The sequence below is a fragment of the Bombina bombina genome, chromosome 3 (assembly GCF_027579735.1).
Source record: "Bombina bombina isolate aBomBom1 chromosome 3, aBomBom1.pri, whole genome shotgun sequence".
In the NCBI taxonomy this organism is placed as follows: Eukaryota; Metazoa; Chordata; class Amphibia; order Anura; family Bombinatoridae; genus Bombina; species Bombina bombina.
In genome coordinates, this window is record NC_069501.1 from 587,646,703 (window position 1) to 587,669,585 (window position 22,883).

Sequence of the window (22,883 nt, forward strand, 5' to 3'; positions counted from 1 at the left end):
TTAAAGCAGTTAGGTTACTTGTGAGGTGGGCCTCACTACATTTTCCTAACATGCTGCTGCTCTTGTATAGAAAGCCAGAGTAGGTTTACTCTGTTCTTTCTTTTTTCCACAGGTCTCTGTGAGGAGTGGCGTCCTCTCATTTGAGGTGTGCTGTCCTCCTGACGGACAACTGGATGTGCAGGTAAGTGCCCTTTGTCTTCTGGGGCTAGGAGGCTGGCACTAAAGTGGTTAACCTATGGTTCCTGCACCTTTCTTGGGACTAGAATCCTGGGTTCAGGGTCGCTTTAAGGCAGTGGCAGGCACAATATTCATGTGATATAGAGACTTCCTTTATGGCAAAAAAAGAGTTAACCCCATATCTTTAATTTTGCATTGGATGCGATATGTATTCAGGCTACGACTTTGTTTAGAGGAAGTGTTGTCATTTTTATTAGCTTCTTTTCTGGCTGAAGCTCGCACTTTCATTTTGGTGCAGCTTCTCACGTGTGCTCCTGTTCTGCTCCTTGTAACTTTATAGTCAGAGCGGTTGCGGAGCATGGAGTTCAGTCGGCAGAGTCCTGTTATCCTCTGGGTCTATTGCGGAGGCAGGTAGGCACCTCAGTCGCAAAGGGCTGAGGTGTAGAGGTGCTGACAATTATTTATCAAATTTAAACCGGAACGTTTAATTTTTTATTGCTGCCAAATAATGTATATATTAATTGGGAATAATCCTTCTTCCTCTATGGGGCAAAATCTTAATCACTGTGAGGGCACAATTTTGACTTAACTTTGCAGTTATTTACGTTGAGGTCTCTTAAAGGACCAGTCCCTCAAGTATAATTTTCAACACTTTTGTCCCTAATTGCAATTTCACTACCATGGAACAGGATGCTGTTCTTATGGACAGGTGTACTCTGTGCTTGGACAATCAAGTTGTGCTGCCCTTGCTATTTTGTAACTCATGCATAGATAGAACCTTAAAAAATAAGGATAAACTTTTTGTTTCTGAACCACCAGTCTTTCAGGTTGATGCTGTTCAGGCAATGCCACAGTTTTCTCCTCAAACGTCACAAGCCTTAATGGTGTCACATGCAGTGCCCTGTGGTTCCTCTCAATCTCCTGGAGGAGTTTATTTGCAAGCAAAAATTGCTGCCCAGATATCTTCTGCAGTATCTGTGGCATTAGCTGCCATTCCCATGTTACGGGGGAAACGCAAGAGGAAAATTAGAGATTCAGATAGTAAGGTTTCTACTCCAGCTTCTACTACCTTAGTTGGCCTTCCTCATAATTCTGATGAGGAAGATACATCGGTAGCTTCTGAGGGTGAAATCTCAGATTTGGATGGTATAATTCCTTCTTCTGATGCTGAAGTTGTATCCTTCAGATTAAAGCTTGAACACATCCGTGTACTGTTAAAGGAGGTTTTAGCTATTCTGAATGACTCCGACACCCCTGTCGCTGTCAACCCTAGGAAGTCTAGTAAACTTAATAAATACTGTTCTTTCCTCTGTGGAGGTGTTTCCTGTGACAGACCATGCTACGGAGATTATAGCACAGGAATGAGAGAGACCAGGGATATGATTTTCCCTATCTCCTGTCTTTAAAAAGATGTTCCCTATCGCTGACTCCATTAAACAGTCATGGCAAATGGTGCCTAAAGTAGAAGAAGCCATTTCTACTCTGGCTAAGAGAACTATTATTCCTATTAAGGATAAGTGCTCCTTTAAGGACCCAATGGACAAAAAACTAGAGGCTTATTTGAAGAAAATATATGTTCATCAAGGCCTCCAATGGCAACCTGCAGTATGTATTGCCACTGTGAGAAAAGTGGCAGCCTATTGGTTCGACACCTTGTCTGATTCTCTTCAGGTGGAGACTCCCTTGCAAGAGATTCAAGACAGAATTAAAGCTCTTAAGCTAGCCAATTCCTTTATTACCGACGCTTCCATGCAGGTTATTAAACTGGGAGCCAAAATTTCTGGCTTAGCTGTACTAGCGCGCAGAGCATTGTGGCTGAAATTTTGGTCAGCCGATGTGTCCTCTAAGTCCAAGCTTCTGGCGATTCCTTACAAGGGTAAATTATTTCTGATATTACGGGTGGAAAGCGATCTTTTCTTCTGCAAGACAAGAAGAATAGACCTAAAGGATGTCAGAGTAATTTTCGTTCCTTTTGGAATTTCAGAGGGAAGTCCTCCTTGTCATCTTCCAAACAGGAACAATCCAAGTCTTCTTGGAAACCCAGTCAGTCATGGACCAAGGGAAAGCATTCTAAGAAACCTGCAGCTGAGTCTAAATCAGCATAAAGGGTTTGCCCCCAATCCGGAGTGGATTCAGTGGTGGGCAGACTTCTCAGTTCTCTCAAGCATGGATACGAGATGTCCCAGATCCTTGGGCTGTAGACATAGTATCCCAGGGTTACAAATTAGAATTCAAGACTTTTCCTCCCAGGGGCAGGTTTAACCTCTCAAGATTATCTGCAGACCAGATAAGAAGAGAAGTGTTCTTAAAATGTGTACATAATCTTTCCTCCCTGGGAGTGATTGTTTTAGTTCCAGTACAGGAACAGGGTCTAGGTTACTATTCCAATCTGTTTGTGGTTCCAAAAAAATAGGGAACTTTCTAACCTATTCTGTACCTGAAGTGTCTAAACAAGTTTCTCAGAGTACCGTCCTTCAAGATGGAAACTATCCATTCCATTCTTCCTTTAGTGCAAGAGGGTCAGTTCATTACAACTATAGACCTGAATGATGCATACCTTCATTTTCCTATTCACAGGGATCACACATTTCTGAGATTTGCCTTTCTGGACAAACACTTTCAGTTTGTGGCTCTTCCTTTGGCCTTGCCAAGTTCTGGGGGCTCTCTTGGCAGTGAGTCGGTCTCTGGGAATTTCAGTGGCACCCTACCTGGATGATATATTGGTTCAGGTGCCATCTTTTCAACAAGCAAACTCTCACACATAGATATTGTTGTCTTTTCTGTGCTCCCACGGATGGAAAGTGAATCTGGAAAAGAGTTCCCTTGTTCTAGCTACAAGGGTAGTTTTCTTAGGGACCACAATAGATTCCCTATCAATGAAAATATTTCTGACAGAGGTCAGGAGAGACAAACTTCTTGCCTCTTGCCTATCTCTACAGTCTACTGTTCGACCAACAGTGGCTCAATGTATGGAGGTAATTGGTCTGATGGTTGCTTCTATGGACATCATTCCATTTGCTCGATTCCATCTAAGAGCTCTTCAATTGTGCATGCTCAGACAATGGAACGGGACCATGCGGATCTGTCTCAGAGAACAGATCTAGATCAGTCAACAAGAGACTATCTCCCATGGTGGCTGTCTCAGGAACATCTGTCTCAGGGTACAACCTTTCCGTGACCTTCCTGGGTAATAGTGACCACGGATGCAAGCCTTTTGGGTTGGGGAGCAGTCTGGGAATCGTTAAAGATGCAGGGTCTTGGGGTTGAGAATGATTTTCAATGCTCTGATGGCTTGGCCTCAGTTGTCCTCAACCCAGTTTATCAGGTTCCAGTCAGACAACATAACCTCAGTGGCTTACATTAACCACCAGGGAGGAACTTGGAGTTCCTTAGCCATGAAGGAAGTGGCTCAGATTGTTCAGTGGGCAGAAGCTCACAGTTGCTGTCTATCTGCCATCCACATTCCAGGAGTGGAAAATTGGGAAGCGGATTTCATGAGCAGAAAGACTTTTCATCCCAGGGAGTGGGCACTCCATCTGGAGGTGTTTTTCATCTTAACCCTCAAATGGGGGGTACTGGAGCTGGATCTGATGGCATCTCAGCAGAACACCAAGCTTCCAAGGTACGGTTCAAGTTCAAGAGATCCACAGGCCACTCTGATAGATGCTCTAGCGGTCTCTTGGGATTTCAGGCTGGCATACCTGTTTCCTCTGTTTGCTCTCCTTTTATGAGTCATTGCTCGTATCAAACAGGAGAGAGAATCAGTAATTTTAATAGCCCCTGCGTGGCCTCGCAGGATCTGGTATGCAGACCTAGTGGAGATGTCGTCTTTTCCACCTTGGAGATTACCTCTAAGGAAAGACCTTCTAAATCAGGGTCCCTTCCTTCACCCAAATTTTGTTTCTCTGAAGCTGACTGCTTGGAGATTGAATGCTTAGTTCTGTCTAAGCGTGGTTTTTCTGAGTCGGTCATTGAGACCATGATTCAGGCTCGCAAGCCTGTTACTAGAAAGATTTACCAGAAGGTATGGCTTAAATATCTTTATTGGTTTAAATCCAAGGGCTACTCTTGGAGTAGGGTCAGGATTCCTAGGAGTTTGTCCTTTCTCCAGGAAGGCCTGTAGAAGAGTTTGTCAGTCAGTACCCTGAAAGGTCAGAGTTCTGCTTTATCTGTTTTGTTACACAAGCGTCTGGTGGACGTGCCAGATGTGCAATCTTTTTGTCATGCCTTGGAAAGAATCAGGCCTGTGTTTAAGTCTGTTACTCCTCCTTGGATCCTTAACCTTGTTCTTAAAGTTTTGCAGCAGGCTCCGTTTGAGCCATTGCATTCCATAGATATTAAGTTGTTATCTTGGAAGGTTTTGTTCCTTGTGGCTATCTCTTCTGCTCGGAGAGTCTCGGAACTATCGGCTTTGCAGTGTAATTCGCCTTATCTTATCTTTCATGCTGATAAGGCAGTTCTTCATACTCAGTTCGGTTTCCTTCCTAAAGTGGTTTTGGATAGAAATATTAATCAGGAAATTGTTGTTCATTCGTTATGTCATAATCCTTCTTCTCATAAGGAACGTTTGTTGCACAACTTGGATGTTGTGCATGCTCTAAAATTCTATCTACAGGCGACTAAGGATTTTCACCAGTCTTCTGCCCTGTTTGTTTGTTTCTCTGGAAACGTAAAGGTCAGATAGCTACTGCTACTTCTCTTTCTCTCTGGTTGAAAAGTATAATTCATTTGGTGTATGATACTGCTGGACAGCAGCCTCCTGAGAGAATCATGGCTCATTCCACGAGAGCTGCCTCCTCTTCTTGGGCTTTCAAAAATGAAGCTTCTGTTGAACAACTTTGCAAGGCTGCAAGTTTTCTCTGCATTCTTTTCCCAAAAGAAGCCTTGGCTGAGGCTTCTTTTGGGAGAAAGGTTCTTCAAACGGTGGTGCCTTCTGTTTAGGTCTACCTGTCTTGTCCCTCCCTAGTCATGTGTCCTCTAGCTTGGGTATTGGTTCCCAATAGTAAATGATGACATTGTGGACTCACCATATCTTAGGAAAGAAAACAAAATGTATGCTTACCTGATAAATTTATTTATTTCCGGATACTTTGAGCCCATCCTTTATTTTAATACAGTTATTTTTTTGGCTAAACCTCAGGCACCTCTACACCTTTGTGTTACTCCTTTTTTCTCCATTTCCCTTCAATCGAATGACTGGGGTTTGTGAGGAGGGGAGTGATATTTAACAGCTTGTCTGTTGTGCTCTTTGCCTCCTCCTGCTGGCCAGGAGTGATATTTCCAACAGTAAATGATGACGTCCAGAAATAAATAAATTTATCAGGTAAGCATACATTTTGTTTTATATGATATGAAAAATCTAAATTAAAGTTGATACGATATGAACAATCTAAATTAAAGATAGCATGAGCAAGAGAATATTAGAGAGAGCATTAGTAGGTTATATGCACTAATAAAAAATACTTACTATAAAAAGTAGAAATTGTGGTATTAAAAAATAGAAAAACATGTTTACAATGTTTATTTCCACATTCCAATATAGGTACAAATTCCTTATTCTGAAACTTTTTAATTAATATTTTTGTAAAAATAAAATTTTCACAAATCACTATTTTTCATTGCCTGTAAGTTACAATCTTCCCTGCCTGTGTCTTTGGTTGTTGTTTTGTTTGTTTTATTAAATGCAAAAAATAGTATGTTTATTTAAAACAGCAACTATTACCTACTGATTACAGTACTGTACTACCTTTCTGCTTGTGCTATGTATAGAAAAGTATTAATAAATTATATACAACTACCTTTAGGTTGCATGTATAAGCTATATTATGACATGTAAATATTGCCTAAATGACATAAGATATAGCTGTTTACACTTGGTCCCATCCCCTCTTCAAACTGTCTCATTTTACAGATACAAATATTCCAAAATTCAAACCTTTTCCTGTCCCAAGCATTTTGTTTTTTCTATTGATAAGCTAATGGAATTTCATTCTTACTATAGCATACTACCATACTGGTCTTTTGAAGAAAAAAAGTACACTCCCATGTATTATACGCTAGATTCGCTACTGGCATGCTCCTAGCCAATCAAGTGCCAATACCTGAGTAATGCATGGGATTGTGGAAACAGGGGGTAAGGGAAAATGCTGCAGACCACAGTGCAAACAATGTTGTTGTTATTGGTTTCGTAAGCTATGTAAACCTCTTCCCACCATTAGGACATTCTATAGCATCCTAACTTTGCTGGGCTTTAGCGCTGTTAGGACAGCATGGAACATCCTAACTGTTCGGCTGTCCTGAAACCTTTTCTATATGGGATTGCGTGTCATAGGATCTCACCCAGACCCATTGCCATCATTGAAATCACATGATCACATGAACGATCGTGTTATTTCAATTTTTACTCATTTGTTTACATCAGAAATTTGTTAAAATGTAGACAAATGAGTCCCGGCAGGGTGGTGTTACTTTAATGTAAAATGCCTATTATCTTCCAAAAATATCTAAACCAAGTATAGAATATTTTTATTTTTATAATTAGCTGCAAAACCACTAAATTTCAATAAAATCAATACATCCAAATATTTTGTTGATTAATAAATTTGTGCTTTTTGGCAAAACCTCTTTAAAACATTTCCTCATAAATACTTTATCAGTCATCTGAAGTCATCTGAAATCATTTTTATTTGCTCAGTTGTCATTTGAAGAAACAGTTTTACATGATATTTTTTTAAGGACTTATATTGATAAAATAATGTTTTCATCTATAATAAATATTTGTAGCTAAACATTTGAAGCATATTTTATAATTTCTTTTAGTACTTTTTAAACATATTTTATTGTAATCATTGACCATTTTGATCATTTGTTGGTCAAAAATCACAGTTTGTTGTTCATGTAATATACAGCAATGTCAATAAATAAGTCTTAAAAGAAGTGTTGAAAGTGTTCTTATATAAAATATAGTATATAAAGTGCATTGGTTTATTAAGGGTTGCTCCCTTAATAAACTAATGCAATAAAAAAGTGTGCAAAAACATTATGGATGGATTGATTTTCCTTTTCAGCAAACAAATTATAAAATGTAGTACTTGAAATACTTATCGAGGATCTCTATCAAAGGGGCTAATGGTGCAAATTAATTGTGTAGCAGATGGATTGGAATAGTGGTTTTAAATTAAATTAACAACATTTGTCTTTATTTACATATAATCTGCTGACACAACAATTATACTGATACATAGCTCTACTGACCTAACAACATTTTCTAAGGAAATCCAATTTTAACATGATTAAAAATACTCATACCAACACAGAATTGGTTTCAAATATGAAAAATGGTTATTGAATAACATTAGTGGTAAAATTGGAATATAGACCTAGGGCCCATTGGCAACTGTGTATACAGTACGTTACAGTAACTTAAAGACTTTACTGTGCACAAACAATTCACCTAAATTCTAAGTGCTACAATTTATGGAGTTATTTGTGGTGACATTGCAAAAAGCTGTTTTAGAATAAATGTATGTAAAATTATTTTAATTTATTATTGGAAATAAACTGAGTAAATAAATAAATAAATAAAAATCAATAAATAGTTTTTTATTTTTTTTATTTTACATTAATCGGACAGTCTACACCTTAATCTTTTGATTAAGCTGCAAATATCCTCCTGCACACGTTCTATATCATGCAGCAGGAATGGTAATTAAGTTATTTTAAAATGAATATTGTTTCTGGCCACTTTGAAATGGCTGCCAAGCTGAGCCCACTGATGACATCATGATCTGGGCTGCATCTAGGCACTCTGCTGAATAGCATTGACAGTCTGGTGAATCCAAATAGTGAGCCTTTTGTGATTGGACACCATATGCAGCCCAGATCGTGATTTCCTCAGTGGGCAGAGCTTGGCAGCCATTTCAAAGTGGACTGAAACAATATTCATTTTAAAATAACTTTTTTACCATTTCTGCTGCATGATATAGAAAAGGTGCAGGAGGCTATTTGCAGTTTAATTTAAGGTAAGACTTGAAAATGACTAAGGTGTAGACTGTCCCTTTAATTTACTACTATTACATTTTAACAATAAATCATAACACTTACATCTGTGTGCACCTCTTTGATTGGTAGTTATATGAAAATTATGGGCTAGATTATGAGTGGAGCGCTATTTAGCACTCCGGCTCGAGCATCAACTTTGCTACACGGTTTTGCTCTTGCTCAAAAGTAAAATGTTTGAGCAAGAGCAAAACCAAACAAGCACTACCCCAATATCTTATTCTGCCGATGGAGAGCAGAAGAAAAAACACCTATTGGTTTGGCGCCTAACCAACAAAAGTTATAACTAGTTCACATTCCAATGTTCTTCACTTACAGAACAATGTACTTTTATTGTAAATACATATTTATGTGTGTGTGTATATATATATATATATATATATATATATAAACCTATAGTTATACTGCGCTCTCACCTCACTACCTGTCCCCTTGACCCTATCCCCTCACAGCTGCTCCCCTCCCTCTCTGCTACCCTTACCCCTATACTAACACACGTTTTCAACCTCTCCCTCAGCACTGGTACATTTCCCTCATCAATGAAACATGCACTGGTCACACCTATCCTCAAAAAACCTTCCCTTGATCCTACCTCCCCATCCAACTACCGCCCAATTTCCCTCCTCCCTCTTGCTTCAAAGCTTCTCGAAAAACTAGTATATGCACGCCTATCCCATTTCCTTACGTTAAACTCCCTTCTTGACCCGCTGCAATCTGGATTTCGTCCCTATCACTCCACAGAGACAGCTATTGTTAAGGTCACCAACGACCTACTTACAGCTAAATCAAAAGGCCACTTCTCTCTGCTTATCCTCCTTGATCTGTCCGCAGCCTTTGACACTGTCGACCACCCTCTTTTGCTCCAAACCCTCCAATCCTTTGGCATCTGTGACACGGCCCTTTTGTGGCTCTCTTCCTACCTGTCAAACCGTTCCTTCAGTGTAGCCTTCTCTGGTGCCTCCTCTGCCCCGTCACCACTTTCTGACGGAGTACCGCAAGGCTCTGTCCTCGGTCCCCTTCTCTTCTCAATCTATACGTCATCACTAGGTTCCCTAATTAAGTCCCACGGTTTCCAATATCATTTCTATGCCGATGACACCCAAATCTACTTCTCTGCACCAGAACTATCTCCTTCCTTGCTAACCCGTGTCACTAACTGTCTTTCTCACATCTCTTCCTGGATGTCCTCTCACTACCTCAAGCTAAATCTCTCCAAAACTGAGCTCCTCATTTTCCCCCCTTCTTCCAAAATCTGCACCCCCAATATCTCTATAACTGTCGACAACTCCATCATTACCCCTACCCCACATGCCCGATGTCTCGGGGTCACATTTGACTCAGATCTTTCCTTCACTCCTCACATTCAGTCCTTGGCTACAGCCTGCCGCTTCCACCTTAAAAATATCTCTAAAATTAGACACTTCCTTACACAAGACACAACTAAGATTTTAATCCACTCTCTCATTCTTTCCCGCCTTGATTACTGCAACTCTGTCCTCTTTGGTCTCCCCACCTGCCGCCTAGCTCCTTTACAATCCATAATGAATGCCTCTGCCAGACTCATCTTCCTTACACTTCGCTCTTCATCTGCTGCGCCTCTCTGCCAATCCCTTCACTGGCTTCCTCTTGCCTCTAGGATCAAACACAAAACTCTCACTCTTACATACAAAGCCCCCAACTGCACTGCTCCCCCCTACATCTCAGACCTTGTCTCCAGATACTCTCCCTCCCGTCCCCTTCACTCTGCTCATGACCTCCTACTCTCCTCCTCTCTTGTCACCTCATCACACTCCCGTTTACAGGACTTCTCCAGACTGGCTCCCATCTTGTGGAACTCTCTGCCTCGCTCCACAAGACTCTCTTCTAGTTTTAAAAGCTTCAAGTGCTCCCTAAAGACGCTACTGTTCAGGGACGCATACAACCTACGCTAACCTTTCCTAATACCAGTTCCTCTCCTCCACCGCAATCCCCTGAACTCTCTTAGCATGTAAGCCTAAAAGTCCAGCTGTTTGTAGATCACCTTCTTAAGAGCTGACTACAACAGTGCAACTCTTGGCAGGCCCCTCTACCCTATAATTGTTTTGTTGTACTCCCCCTTTGTTTATAGCACTGCGGAATCTGTTGGCGCTCTACAAATAACCAATAATAATAATAGTTAGCGCTGCGGAATCTGTTGGCGCTCTACAAATAACCGATAATAATAATAATAGTTATATAGCTATTCCTATAGATTTATAGGTATAGATATCTATTTTACATTAACAGTATCAGATATATATAGAAGTATATAGTTAATAATAAAAATTTAGATTTTTTTTACAGTATGTAAAATATATTTTAATAATGTTATGAATATTTGTTAATATTTTATATTTACTATTTCAATAAAGCCCTTAAAGTTAGCAATTCTTCATGTGCGCTAACCAGACACCGCTTTAGACCTAAATAGCAAACCCCGATGCTCGTTACTCATATTTTACATTTCTTTGTTCTTCAGATAGAATACAATGTACTTTTATTATTAAATATATATTTAGGTATAGGTAGATATAGATATAGATTAATATATGTATTTACAATAAATATACAGTGAAACACATAAATACATATGTACACACACACATATGTATTTATATATATATATATATATATATATATACTGTATACATATAAATTTATATACACCTACATATAAATATATTTAAACATGTTTATGTATGTATATAAATGTTAAAGCCCTCTGAAGCCCTTTTTTTCCAAATATCTTTGAGCCCTTATAACTAATAATTTTTTTTAAAAATATTTTTTATCAGAAAATTTTTATATGAGTGTAACTGTACTTTTAAGTGTATTTATTTTATGTTTAATGCAACTTTTTTCTTCCTCTACCCTTTAAGCGAGCTCTCAAGTCACGCTAACCTGACAAGCGTACAGTAAATCTTGATTGTGCTTGAGCGAATATATTTACTTTTAACTCGTAACATGAGATATTGGGGCCGATTTACTAACTATCAAATGGACATGATCCGCTATAGCATATGCTGTCAGCATTTAGCATTGCACAAGCAGTTCTGGTGAACTGCTTGTGCAATACCGCCCCCCTGGAGATTCGCAGCCAATCAACTGCTAGCAGGGGGTGTCAATCAACCCGATCATATGTGATCGGGCCGATTAATGTCCGCCGCCTTAGAGGAGGCGTACGAGTTTAGGAGCAGCGTTCTTAAGACCGCTGTTTCTTAACTCCTGTTTCTGGCGAGCCTGAAGCCTGGCACGGAAACAGGTGCATTAGGCACAATACGGGCCATAATAAATCGGCCCCAAAGTGTTTTTATCGGCTTATGCACGCAACAAAAAGCCTATAAAAATACAATATCGCAACAGTTATCATGCCACTCGTAATCTAGCCCTACATTGGTTTATGAAAATGAATCTCCCTTTTTGACTAAATGCTGACAAAAATGAATAAAAGGAAATTGCTTTTTGTTATATGTGGTCTATCTAATGAGGCAATATAACCCTCAAACTATTATGTTCCTTTACCAACAAATTATTTTTTATTTTTCATTGTGCAAGCTGAATTTTTGTATATATTTCTCCCAAGGACAAGAAATGCAGATCATTTGTATGTACTGGAACAGACTGCTTTAAAGCACAAACAGCTGTAGCAACAAAGCAATGCCGCGTTGGGATCAACCACTGTGAGGTAAATACTGTTTTATAACTTTATATTTTTTACCCTGTACTTCATTTTATTGCCCCCACCAAGAGTTAAAGGGACATTAAACAAAAAAAAAATATCCCATGCAAATTTTAAGGATTTTTGCAATAGAATATTTATTTTTCCTGTTTTTCCTGTCATTAAGAGTAGTGGTTATTGGCCGCTTCTTATAGAGGTTGGACTGGATCCTGCAGGATCAGGAACCCAATCTTGCTACTTTCTACACAGTGACTGCTTTTGGCTCATTTAGATAAGCGCTCCACAAATAGAGCTAACCAACAGATTGTTTAAGTTATAAAATGAAATAACAAGAGGACCCAATGTTACTAAGAAAAAAGTTTTTTTTATATAATAAATTTCTATAGCGGTTTTGGCAAATATCGTGTTAACACATACAAAATTTACAAAAGATGCCGGCATCTAAAAACAATAAGACATCATAAATGTATTAAAAAATGTATTAAAAAACAAGGGGAATCGGCCAATATATTCAGGGCAGTGTTAGCTGCCTTTATCAAGATCTTGATAAAGGCAGCTAACACTGCCGAAACGCATAGATTTGCTTACTTTTGTTCTCTGATATTTATTGTCAACAGTGTTACAACTCACAAGTTCATCTCTATCTCTATGATATATATGGAGAGAAGACATATGAATAATTCCTGTGTGTAACAATTTCAACTTTATCTTAAGCTACCCATATGCTGAACTGTTCCATCAGCACTGCAAACAGGTTCATTTCCATCTCCTTGATTAAAACACTGAGATGGATGTATGAGTAATTCCTGTGTGCCCCCTTGTTTCATCTCGCTCCCATCATAGCCTTATTCAAAACAACAGTACGGATAACAACAAAGTGCTTAGGAGCTCTATTGAAAAACAGACAAAAAACGGATAAAAAAGAACGGATCAACACTTCACACAATCTAAAGCCGCTGATATAACAACCCGCTACAAAATTTGGAAAAGACTATTGGATATCGGACACTTGCAAGTATCGCTACTAACTGTTACATACTAATCATACTTTGACACAATTGTATATTTTCAACTGGGACATATAAATATTTTTTTTCAAACAATATATTTTTTCAAACAATTACTGTGTCCAGGGATTGGAGGAAAACTATTAGTCAGGTGACGTGACGTCAAACCTCACGACTCATCACTCACAGTTACTCCTAGCGGCTAACAGATTAGATGCCTCACCATGCACTGTGCTTTGACAAACTAACTGTCTAATCAAAGTATTGGTAATATATAACGAGTTAAGATTATTGTGATAAGAGTTATCTGCCCTAATCAAGTTTATAGATAGATATATTTCTACTGTTTTTCTTATACTTTTCAGAATCCAAACATTGATTCTTTTTATTTGTGCCCTGAATATATCGGCCGATTCCCCTTGTTTTTTAATACATTTTTTAATACATTTATGATGTCTTATTGTTTTTAGATGCCGGCATCTTTTGTAAATTTTGTATGTGTTAACACGATATTTGCCAAAACCGCTATAGAAATTTATTATATAAAAAAACTTTTTTCTTAGTAACATTGGGTCCTCTTGTTATTTCATTTTATAACTTAAACATTCTGTTGGTTAGCTCTATTTGTGGAGCGCTTATCCCACACCTATTTTCACTTCTCTGTTTAATAGTCTGTAATTTGAGATTTATCAGACCACATAAGGGATTTAAAGGGACAGTTTACTCAAAAATTTTCTCCCCTTTAATTTGTTCCCAATGATCCACTTTACCTGCTGGAGTGTATTAAATTGTTTACAAGTAGCTCCTTTACCCTTATATTGGCATTTGAAATTGTTGATTTAGCATGTGGTATCCCCACCTATTCTGAAAGTTTGTGGCCGCGCGTACCAGCTATAGATAAGCTTTGTAAACACAGCCAGCAGAAGAAATGACACACCCAGTCAGATATAGCAGACATAAGGTAATACAATGTTGATTTTCCATTGTTCTCTTTAAGTACTGGTGATTGTTTTAAGGACAGATATAAGATAAAGAAGCAGGTATATGTGCACAATGTGATACAGTAATGAAATCTGATTATACCTACAAGCTCAACCCATTTTATTAGGTTGTGGCTTCAAAACACAAAATCAGAGCTTTAATATACACAAATAAGCCTTAAAAAGCTCATTTTCATACATTTTTTACTCTGCAGTTGGTAAAAAAAGCAATTGTAAACACATTAAGGGAAAAACTATTTTACAGTATACTGTCCCTTTAAGCATTAACCATTCGACTAGCACTCACACCACCCTTCTTACTCTTGCTAATCTCATTTATACATGTTCCTACTTTTATTTACCATTAAAACATTTAAAGGGATATGAAACCCATTTTTTTTCTTTCATGATTCAGATAGACAATGCAATTTTAATTTTCTCCTATTATCAATTTTTCTTCGTTCTCTTGGTACCTTTATTTGAAAAATCAGGAATGTAAGCTTAGGAGCCGGACCATTTTTGTTCAGCACCCTGGGTAGCACTTGCTGATTGGTGGCTACATTTAGCCACCAATCAGCAAGCACTACACAGGTGCAAAACCAAAAAACTGCATGCTACTAAGCTTACATTCCTGCTTTTTCAAATAAACATACTAAGAGAACGAAGTTGATAATAGGAGTAAATGAGAAAGTTGCTTAAAATTGAATCGTATCCCATTAATATGCAGATCTTTTGCTGACATAGCTCTGCATATATGGGGGGAAAAAAAGACTTTAATGTCCTTTTAACTTTATTTCCTTGTCTTTTCTGGGAAAACATTGCTATCAGTTTTGTAAAATGTATTTTGCTATTTTCCTACAGTTGCAAAAACGGGTTTCAGGAGCCACCATCACTTTTGAAGCGGGGTGCAGTAACACCTGTGCCACAAGCACGTTTTCCTGTGCCAGCATCACCAACGGCAACTGTTTTCAAGAGTGCTGCAATGCTACAGCCACTGCATGCTGCATGAAGTTAGATGGACAAGTACATTTCAATATGGCTCCATCCATCAACAGGGGCTCCATCTTGAAAATTTTGACCTGGGCTTTTGTTGTAATGCTAACTTCACGCTATTTTTCTGGTATCAGAGCCTAAATTAGAAATCTTCCAGCCCTTCTTTTTTTCTAATCAGGGAGTACTTAAACAACAATCTCAGCTCAGGAAAATGTCATTACTTGTTACTGTTTTGTCCTGTATGCTTTGCTTTCTGTGTTGGGTATTTAGTTGCACACGCTACTGAGAGGTAAAATGTCTGTTCTTCAGAACTTAAAGCGTTTAACAGCTCAGGTTTTGTTTGACTGATACACTTTTTCACAAAAACTATGCCAGCCTACAAAGTATAAGGTTACTTTAGGACCAGTAGAGCTTTTATGCAGCCATTATTTGTTTGGAAACACAAATGTGCTGCAGGAAATACAAATATGTAACAGCTTTATTCTATCTAGTTAACCAAATATCAACACAGGTTGTACTGCTAAACCAATGAATCACACAGTACATAAAATAAAGGGCCAATTATATATTTGTGTGACAAAAAAAGTTATTACAAAGCATTTGAGAATTATTTCAAACTAAAGCATTTTTATACATTTTCTTAGAAGCTACATATAAAAGTAAATAAAAATATTTCTTTTTTTCCCCTTTATCTCTCTCCCTCTAATTATTTATCCTACTTAAATTTGTCTACCTCCTAAAATATTGCACTGTCACTTTCTTTCTAACCCACTAGCTTTTCTTGTACAATAGTGATGCTTATTCTCATTACACGCAAGCACGCAAGCCTCCTGGCTATTAAAGGGACATTAAACACTTTGAGACAGTAATATAAAATGATAAATCGTATCTGTAAAAAAAGTCTGAATCATACTTTCATTATTTATTTTGTGCCCTTTTCCTGAAATTCCATTCTGAAATTGTGAGCTTTTCAGTTGCTGTTAGAAATGGAAGTGTAGAACACTGTTATATTCCACACAGCCATTGGCTGCACACTCTAGTGACCTAGCAGAGAAGGTAACCTAAGTTACAACATGGCAGCTCCTATTGTTTTATAGATACTAATACTTTACACTTATTTTGTCAATATTTAAACAACTAATGAAACTTTAAAATATACATATACTTGTTATTTACAGACTAATCTTTTCTTTGAATGCATCAAGGGACAGTCTACACCAGGATTTTTATTGTTTAAAAAGTTAGATAATCCCTTTATTACCCATTTTGCATAATTAACACAGTTATATTAATACACTTTTTACCTCTGTAATTACCTTGTATCTAAGCCTCTGCACACTGCCCCCTTATTTCAGTTCTTTTGACAGACTTGCATTTTAGCCAAACAGTGCTGACTCCTAGGTAACTCCAAGGGTGTGAGTACAATGTTATCTATAAGGCACACATGAACTAACGCCCTCTAGTTGTGAACAAATGTCAAAATGCATTCGGATAAAAGGTGGCCTTCAAGGGTTCAGAAATTAACAAAAGAGCCTACTTAGGTTTTGCTTTCAACTAAGAATACAAAGAGAACAAAGCAAAATGTATAATAAAAGTAAATTGGAAAGTTGTTTAAAACTGCATGCCCTATTTATTTTTGATTAGACTTTCCCTTTAATGTCCCTTTAAAGATAAAACTCTATCCCACAATTAAAACCTATTTTTATATCTTTTTATATCACATTGCTTTCTCACTATAATGCTTTACAAAACAGAATTGTAAAAAAAGGTCTTGATATTTTGGTATCACAGCCAGCGATTAATTGAGAAGTTACATGACATTCCATATGGTGGAACAGCCAGCCAATAGTACTTAAACTAGATGGCACACCTTTATATTTAAATGGACACTAAAGTCAAAAGTTAAACTTTCATGATTCAGATAGAGTGTGAAATTTTAAGAGCCTTTTCAATTTTCTTACATTATAAAATTGTGCTCCAATTCTGACACTGGCAAACGTTTTTACCAGAATTCATTATAGTATAAATTACATGATGGATTCTAATGATTTGTGGCACTTTGTGGCTTGGCATGCACATCACTGTTACAAACTACAGGAGGTTGTCAATTATTGCAGAACAGTCACTTGTAAACCCACACTTTTTTTGTAACCTTTTGTAAACTATACACCAAAATATCATAGTAAGAATACTTTCTTCATGTTTACCATGGCCTAGTTTTCATTTCTGTTGTTAACCTGAGCAAACTGGTGGTAGAAACAAGTATCTCCATTAAAAGGAACAGTCAACATAAAAATTGTATTTTTTAAAAAGATAGATAATCCCTTTATTTACCATTCCCCAGTTTTGCATAACCAACACTGTTATATAAATATACTTTTTACCTCTGTAATTACCTTGTAGCTTATGCTGACTGCCTCCTTATCTCAGATCTTTTGACAGACTTGCATTTCAGGCAATTAGTGCTGACTCTTAAATAACTTCAAGTGCATGAGCACAATGTTATTTATATGAAACAAATGAACCAACTCCCTCTAGCTGTGAAAATCTGTCAAATGCATTCATATAAGAGGAGGTGGCCTTCAAGGGCTTAGAAATTAGCATATGAGCCTACCTATGTTTAGCTTTTAACTAAGAATACCAAGTGAATAAATCAAATTTGATGACAAAAGTAAATTAGAAAGATGTTTAAAATCACATGATCTATCTGAATCATGAAAGTTTAATTTGGACCTTACTATCCCTTTAATATACTTTTTACCTCTATGATTACCTTGTATCTAAGCTTCTGCAGACAGCCTCCTTATCGCAGATCTTTTGACAGACTTGCATTTTAGCCAGTCAGTGCTGACTCATAAATAACTCCACAGGAGTGAGCACAATTTTTATCTATATGTCACACATGAACCAACAGTACATGTTATTAGCTATTCACAGCCAAACAGTTAGATAAGAGGTCGTCTGCAGAGTCTTAGAAATAAGCCTTTGAGCCAACCTAGGATTAGCCTTTAACAAAAAATACCAAGAGAAAAAAGCACATTTAATGATAAAAGTAAATTGGAAAGTTGTTGAAAGGACTTTACTGTCTATAGAGATGTTTTATGTAACCCCCAGTTGACATTGTTTACAACACAGCATCAACAGCAATTAAAACTAGCCATAGTAGTTTCAATAAAAATGCAGAGACAAATCAATATAAAAGATTCATAATGTGTACATTATGTTTACCCATCAGAAAGAAGCGGATTGCTACCCATCAGTATGTTGGAGAAAAATAATGTACAAACAAAACATTATTGTTATTGAGACAAAATGTTAAAGGGACACTGAACCCAAATGTTTTCTTTCATGATTCAGATAGAGCATGCAATTTTAAGCCACTTTCTATTTTACTCCTATAATCATTTTTTCTTCGTTCTCTTGCTATCTTTATTTGAAAAAGAAGGCATCTAAGCTAAGGAGCTTGACAATATTTTGTTTAGAACCCTTGACAGCACTTGTTTATTGGTGGGTGAATTTATCCACCAATCAGCAAGAACAACCCAGGTTGTTCACCAAAAATGGGCCAGCATCTAAACTTACATTCTTGCTCTTCAAATAAAGATACCAAGAGAATGAAGAACATTTCATACTATGGTTCAGTGTCCCTTTAAAGCACAGTGGATACATATGACATTTGTTTGGAGTGACATGTTTTTTGCTTTGCTATGCAGCAATACAGTTCTCCCAGCCCCAAGTCATGACAAAATATGTTAATAGGAAAAGATGCATAATTTGACATAACCTTGAATTAAAGGGAAAATAACTGAAAAAAATACAAGTGTTTTTAAAAACGTTTTCTATAATTCAACTTTTTAAACTTATTTATAAAATTTGCATAAATAAAAAGAGAGAAGCGCTCAACCTGGGAACGAACAATAGCATAACAGCTTGTTCTATGGCTAGTTACCACCCAAGAAGCAGCCTCTTTTTGCTCAACATGTGCCTTTCACAGAGAAGAACTTTCCTGAAGCATATCAGTCTGATCCTGATTTAACAGTACAGTCCAGCCCCGAAATACCAGGCAATCCCTCTCTGAACGAGAGAAACAGCAAAACCCCAGACGTACGTTTCGGCATATTGTGGGCCTCATCAGTGAGGTGCAGCCATATCCTTCTAGGCACACTGAGCAATGGATCCACGTCTGGATTCCCGCATTACACTTAGGGAGACCTCCCTAAGTGTCATAATTTGCATAAATAAAAAAAGAGAAGCGTTTATGTTTATTTGTAAAATTATTTCTAAGCAATGGCATATATTGGAGTATTGTTATAGAGTTATAAAGTTAAATAATAATTTCATAAATTCCCAGCTATAAAATTATTCAAGAGTTCCTTGCCCACTTGAACTCAAATGGTTAATAACAGTGATGTATTTAAAATATAAAGATGTTCAGTCATTTGGCAAATACTGAATAATAGGTAAGTCCTCAGCTATTTCAGATAAAGAGACATTTTCTACATGACATTTATTTTTAAAGCAAGACTTTTATCATAATGCACATGAATATAATTTCAAACCAAAACTGAGATTAAGAGTCGGAGTTCAGTTCACATTAATATTTTATAGCAATTTAAGTGTGAAATGTCAATGAATATATATATATATATATATATATGTGTGTGTATATATACTATATATATATATATATATATATATATATATATATACACACTTCTCTTTAATAAATTCCTGAATAAGTCAAATTTTGAAACACCTTAAAAAAATAAAAATGCAAAATTTAAAATATTTTAAGACCCATTAAATCAGGTTTTCTGGCATCCACTGCTACTGAATTACTTGGTCATGTAAAGATTATTATTGATAGTCCTACTATCTCATATTATTTCTGCATGAAAATATATAATAAGATAAATGAGCTAATCTTAACTTAATATATAGCCACTCTGAAAAAGTACATTGAGGTAACTACATCTAATTGATTGGCTGATATAGATGGTAGTCTGTCAGGCTTGTTTAACAAATTGCCTATGGTGAGGTGTATTTAGTTATAAGGCTGCCTAGGCACTGACAAATCAGCTGCCCCAAAACTTCAACACCCCCAAATCCAGAGGATGGTGGTGTCACTCACCCCACTTGACAACCAATATAAATTGATTTGTAGTAAAATCAATAAATGAAAACATTTGGGGAGCACAGGGAATCATATCACACAAATTCCCTCCAAAATATATTACTCCTAAATCTGGCTGAGCTGACTACCCCTGGCCTGAGGGCTAAAATGATTGTTTTCTGGTTTTTAATTCACAATTTTTAATAGTAAGGCCTTAACAAGACAGAAAACCCCACATTTTTCTTTTATGATTTAGATATAGCATATCATTTAAAAACCATTCCCAGTTTACTTGTATTATTACATTTTCTTCCTTCTCTTGGTATCCCTTGTTGAAGAATAGGAAGTTAAGCTTAGGGGGTCTATTTATGTAAGTATGAGCGGACATGATACAATGTAGCGTATCATGCCCGCTGCACATCGATAAATGCTAATAGCATACGCTGTCAGCATTTATCATTGCACCAGCAATTTTTGTGAACTGCTGGTGCAATGCCGCCCCTGCAGATTTGCAGGCAATCGGCCCCTAGCAGGGGGTGTAAATCAACCCGATCGTATTCGATCGGGTTGATTTCTGTCCGCGGCCTCAGAACAGGTGGACAAGTTATGGAGCAGCGGTCTTTAGGTCGCTGTTTCATAACTTCTGTTTCCGGCGAGCCTAAAGGCTCACGTGGAAACAGGGGCATCAAGCTCCATACGGAACTTGATAAATCGGCCCCTAGGAGCGTGCACATGTCTGCAGCAATATATAGCAGCAGTTTTGAAAGAATGTTATATATTACCAAGAGCACTATATGGCAGCATTTTTGCAAGACACTTATACGTTAGCAAGAGCACTATATGGCAGCATTTTTGCAAGACACTTATACGTTAGCAAGAGCACTATATGGCAGCATTTTTGCAAGACACTTATATGTTAGCAAGGGCACTAGATGGCAGCACTATTTTGTGTCATGTTGTGCTCCAGACATGTGCACGCTGCCTCTCTGGATATCTCTTCAACAAAGAATAACATGAAAACAAATTTGATAAAATAAGTAAATTGAAAACTTTTTTGGAATTGTATTCTCTATCTGAATCATGAAAGACAAATTTTGGGTTTCATGTCCCTTTAATGCTTTTGCAGCTAAAACAGATACTACATGAAAGTCTAAAGCATTGGGCAAGTGGCAGATATAGAGGAGCATTATGTCACGGAGCCGAATGTTTCACAATAATGACACAAAATAATTTGCTGCACATAAGCAGCTTGGGGTGTAGTGCTCAAGAAAACCACATTCAAATAGACAACATTCTACACAAGGAACAGTCTACTTGTTTTGTTGTTTGAGAAAGGAGAAAAACAGAGGCGCCACCATGGCCCAGTACCACCAAAACAGATAGATGTAAAGACCAATGGCAATATATATACTCACAAACATGCAGCACCCAGATGGTGCTATTGAAGCAGGCTGGAGCTTCACAGTAGTCCAGCTCACTGGTAATCCTCCATAGAGATCCGGTGGAAATTCCTTGGAAAGCCTAAGGTGATATGGCTAAAAGAAAAAAAGGGCAAACCAACATGGCCCAGTAACGTTTGAGCACAGGGAGGATGTAACCAAATGAGTATACTAACAGGATACAAAGCACCTCCAGGTGCAATACCAGCAAGCTGGAACCACAAGTCGCCCAGTAGACAATCCACAGCAGGTAGTCCCCAACTTCCAGCAAAGATGAAATGTACAAGAGAGGATAGTATGATAGTGCACCACAACTAAATATTGTGTAAAATACCACACAAGCAAGTGTATATAAAAATTATAAAATCTTTAATAACACAGTGACGCGTTTCTCAGCCCCCTATGGGCTGTTTCATCAGATGATGAAACGCGTCACTGTGTTATTAAAGATTTTATAATTTTTATATACACTTGCTTGTGTGGTATTTTACACAATATTTAGTTGTGGTGCACTATCATACTATCCTCTCTTGTACATTTCATCTTTGCTGGAAGTTGGGGACTACCTGCTGTGGATTGTCTTTTAGCCATATCACCTTAGGCTTTCCAAGGAATTTCCACCGGATCTCTATGGAGGATTACCAGTGAGCTGGACTACTGTGAAGCTCCAGCCTGCCTCAATAGCACCATCTGGGTGCTGCATGTTTGTGAGTATATATATTGCCATTGGTCTTTACATCTATCTGTTTTGGTGGTACTGGGCCATGGTGCCGCCTTCTGTTTGGACTTTTTTCTTTGATGGACATTCACATATGATTATAAACTGTAAAGTATTTTGTGACTGTTGTTTTACCATTTGCTACTGTTGGATTATATTGCAATTATCTAATAGTCTAATTGTAGTTAGATTTGACACAATATTCTATAGATTACATTTGTTATATTTTTAATTGGAAGGCGCACCCTAAAGGGTGTGGTGTGCTTTTGTGTACACCACTCTCTATATTGTATGTTGTTTGTTGTTTTGTTGTTTAAAAAGATAGATAATCCCCTTACTACCCATTCCCCAGTTTTGCATAACCAACACTGTTCTAGAAATATACTTTTTACCTCTGTGATTACCTTGTATCTACACTTCTGCTGACTGCCTCCTTATCTCAGTGCTTTTGACAGACTTGCATTTTAGCCAATCAGTGCTGACTCATACATAACTCCACAGGAGTGAGCACAATGTTGTCTAGATGGCACACATGAACTAGTGCTATCTAGCTGTGAAAAACTGTCAAAATGCCCTGAGATAAGAAGCGGCCTTCAAGGGCTTAGACATTAGCATATGAACCTACCTAGGTTTAGCTTTCAACAAAGAATACCAAGAGAACAAAGCAAATTTCATTATAAAAGTAAATTGGAAAGCTGTTT

The 22,883-nt window shown here is 37.5% G+C and overlaps 1 protein-coding gene across 1 annotated transcript in view; it reads left to right on the forward strand.

Annotated features, from left to right (window-relative positions):
- The window catches only part of LOC128653708 (uncharacterized), a 157,172-nt gene extending 141,089 nt beyond the window's left edge, over window positions 1-16,083 (forward strand). The window contains exons 8-9 of the mRNA XM_053707159.1: window positions 11,837-11,938; window positions 14,781-16,083. Of these exons, the coding sequence (XP_053563134.1) occupies window positions 11,837-11,938; window positions 14,781-15,053 (375 nt within the window). The 3' untranslated portion in view covers window positions 15,054-16,083. The remainder of the gene's footprint in view (window positions 1-11,836; window positions 11,939-14,780) is intronic.
- Window positions 16,084-22,883: the final 6,800 nt, after the last annotated feature.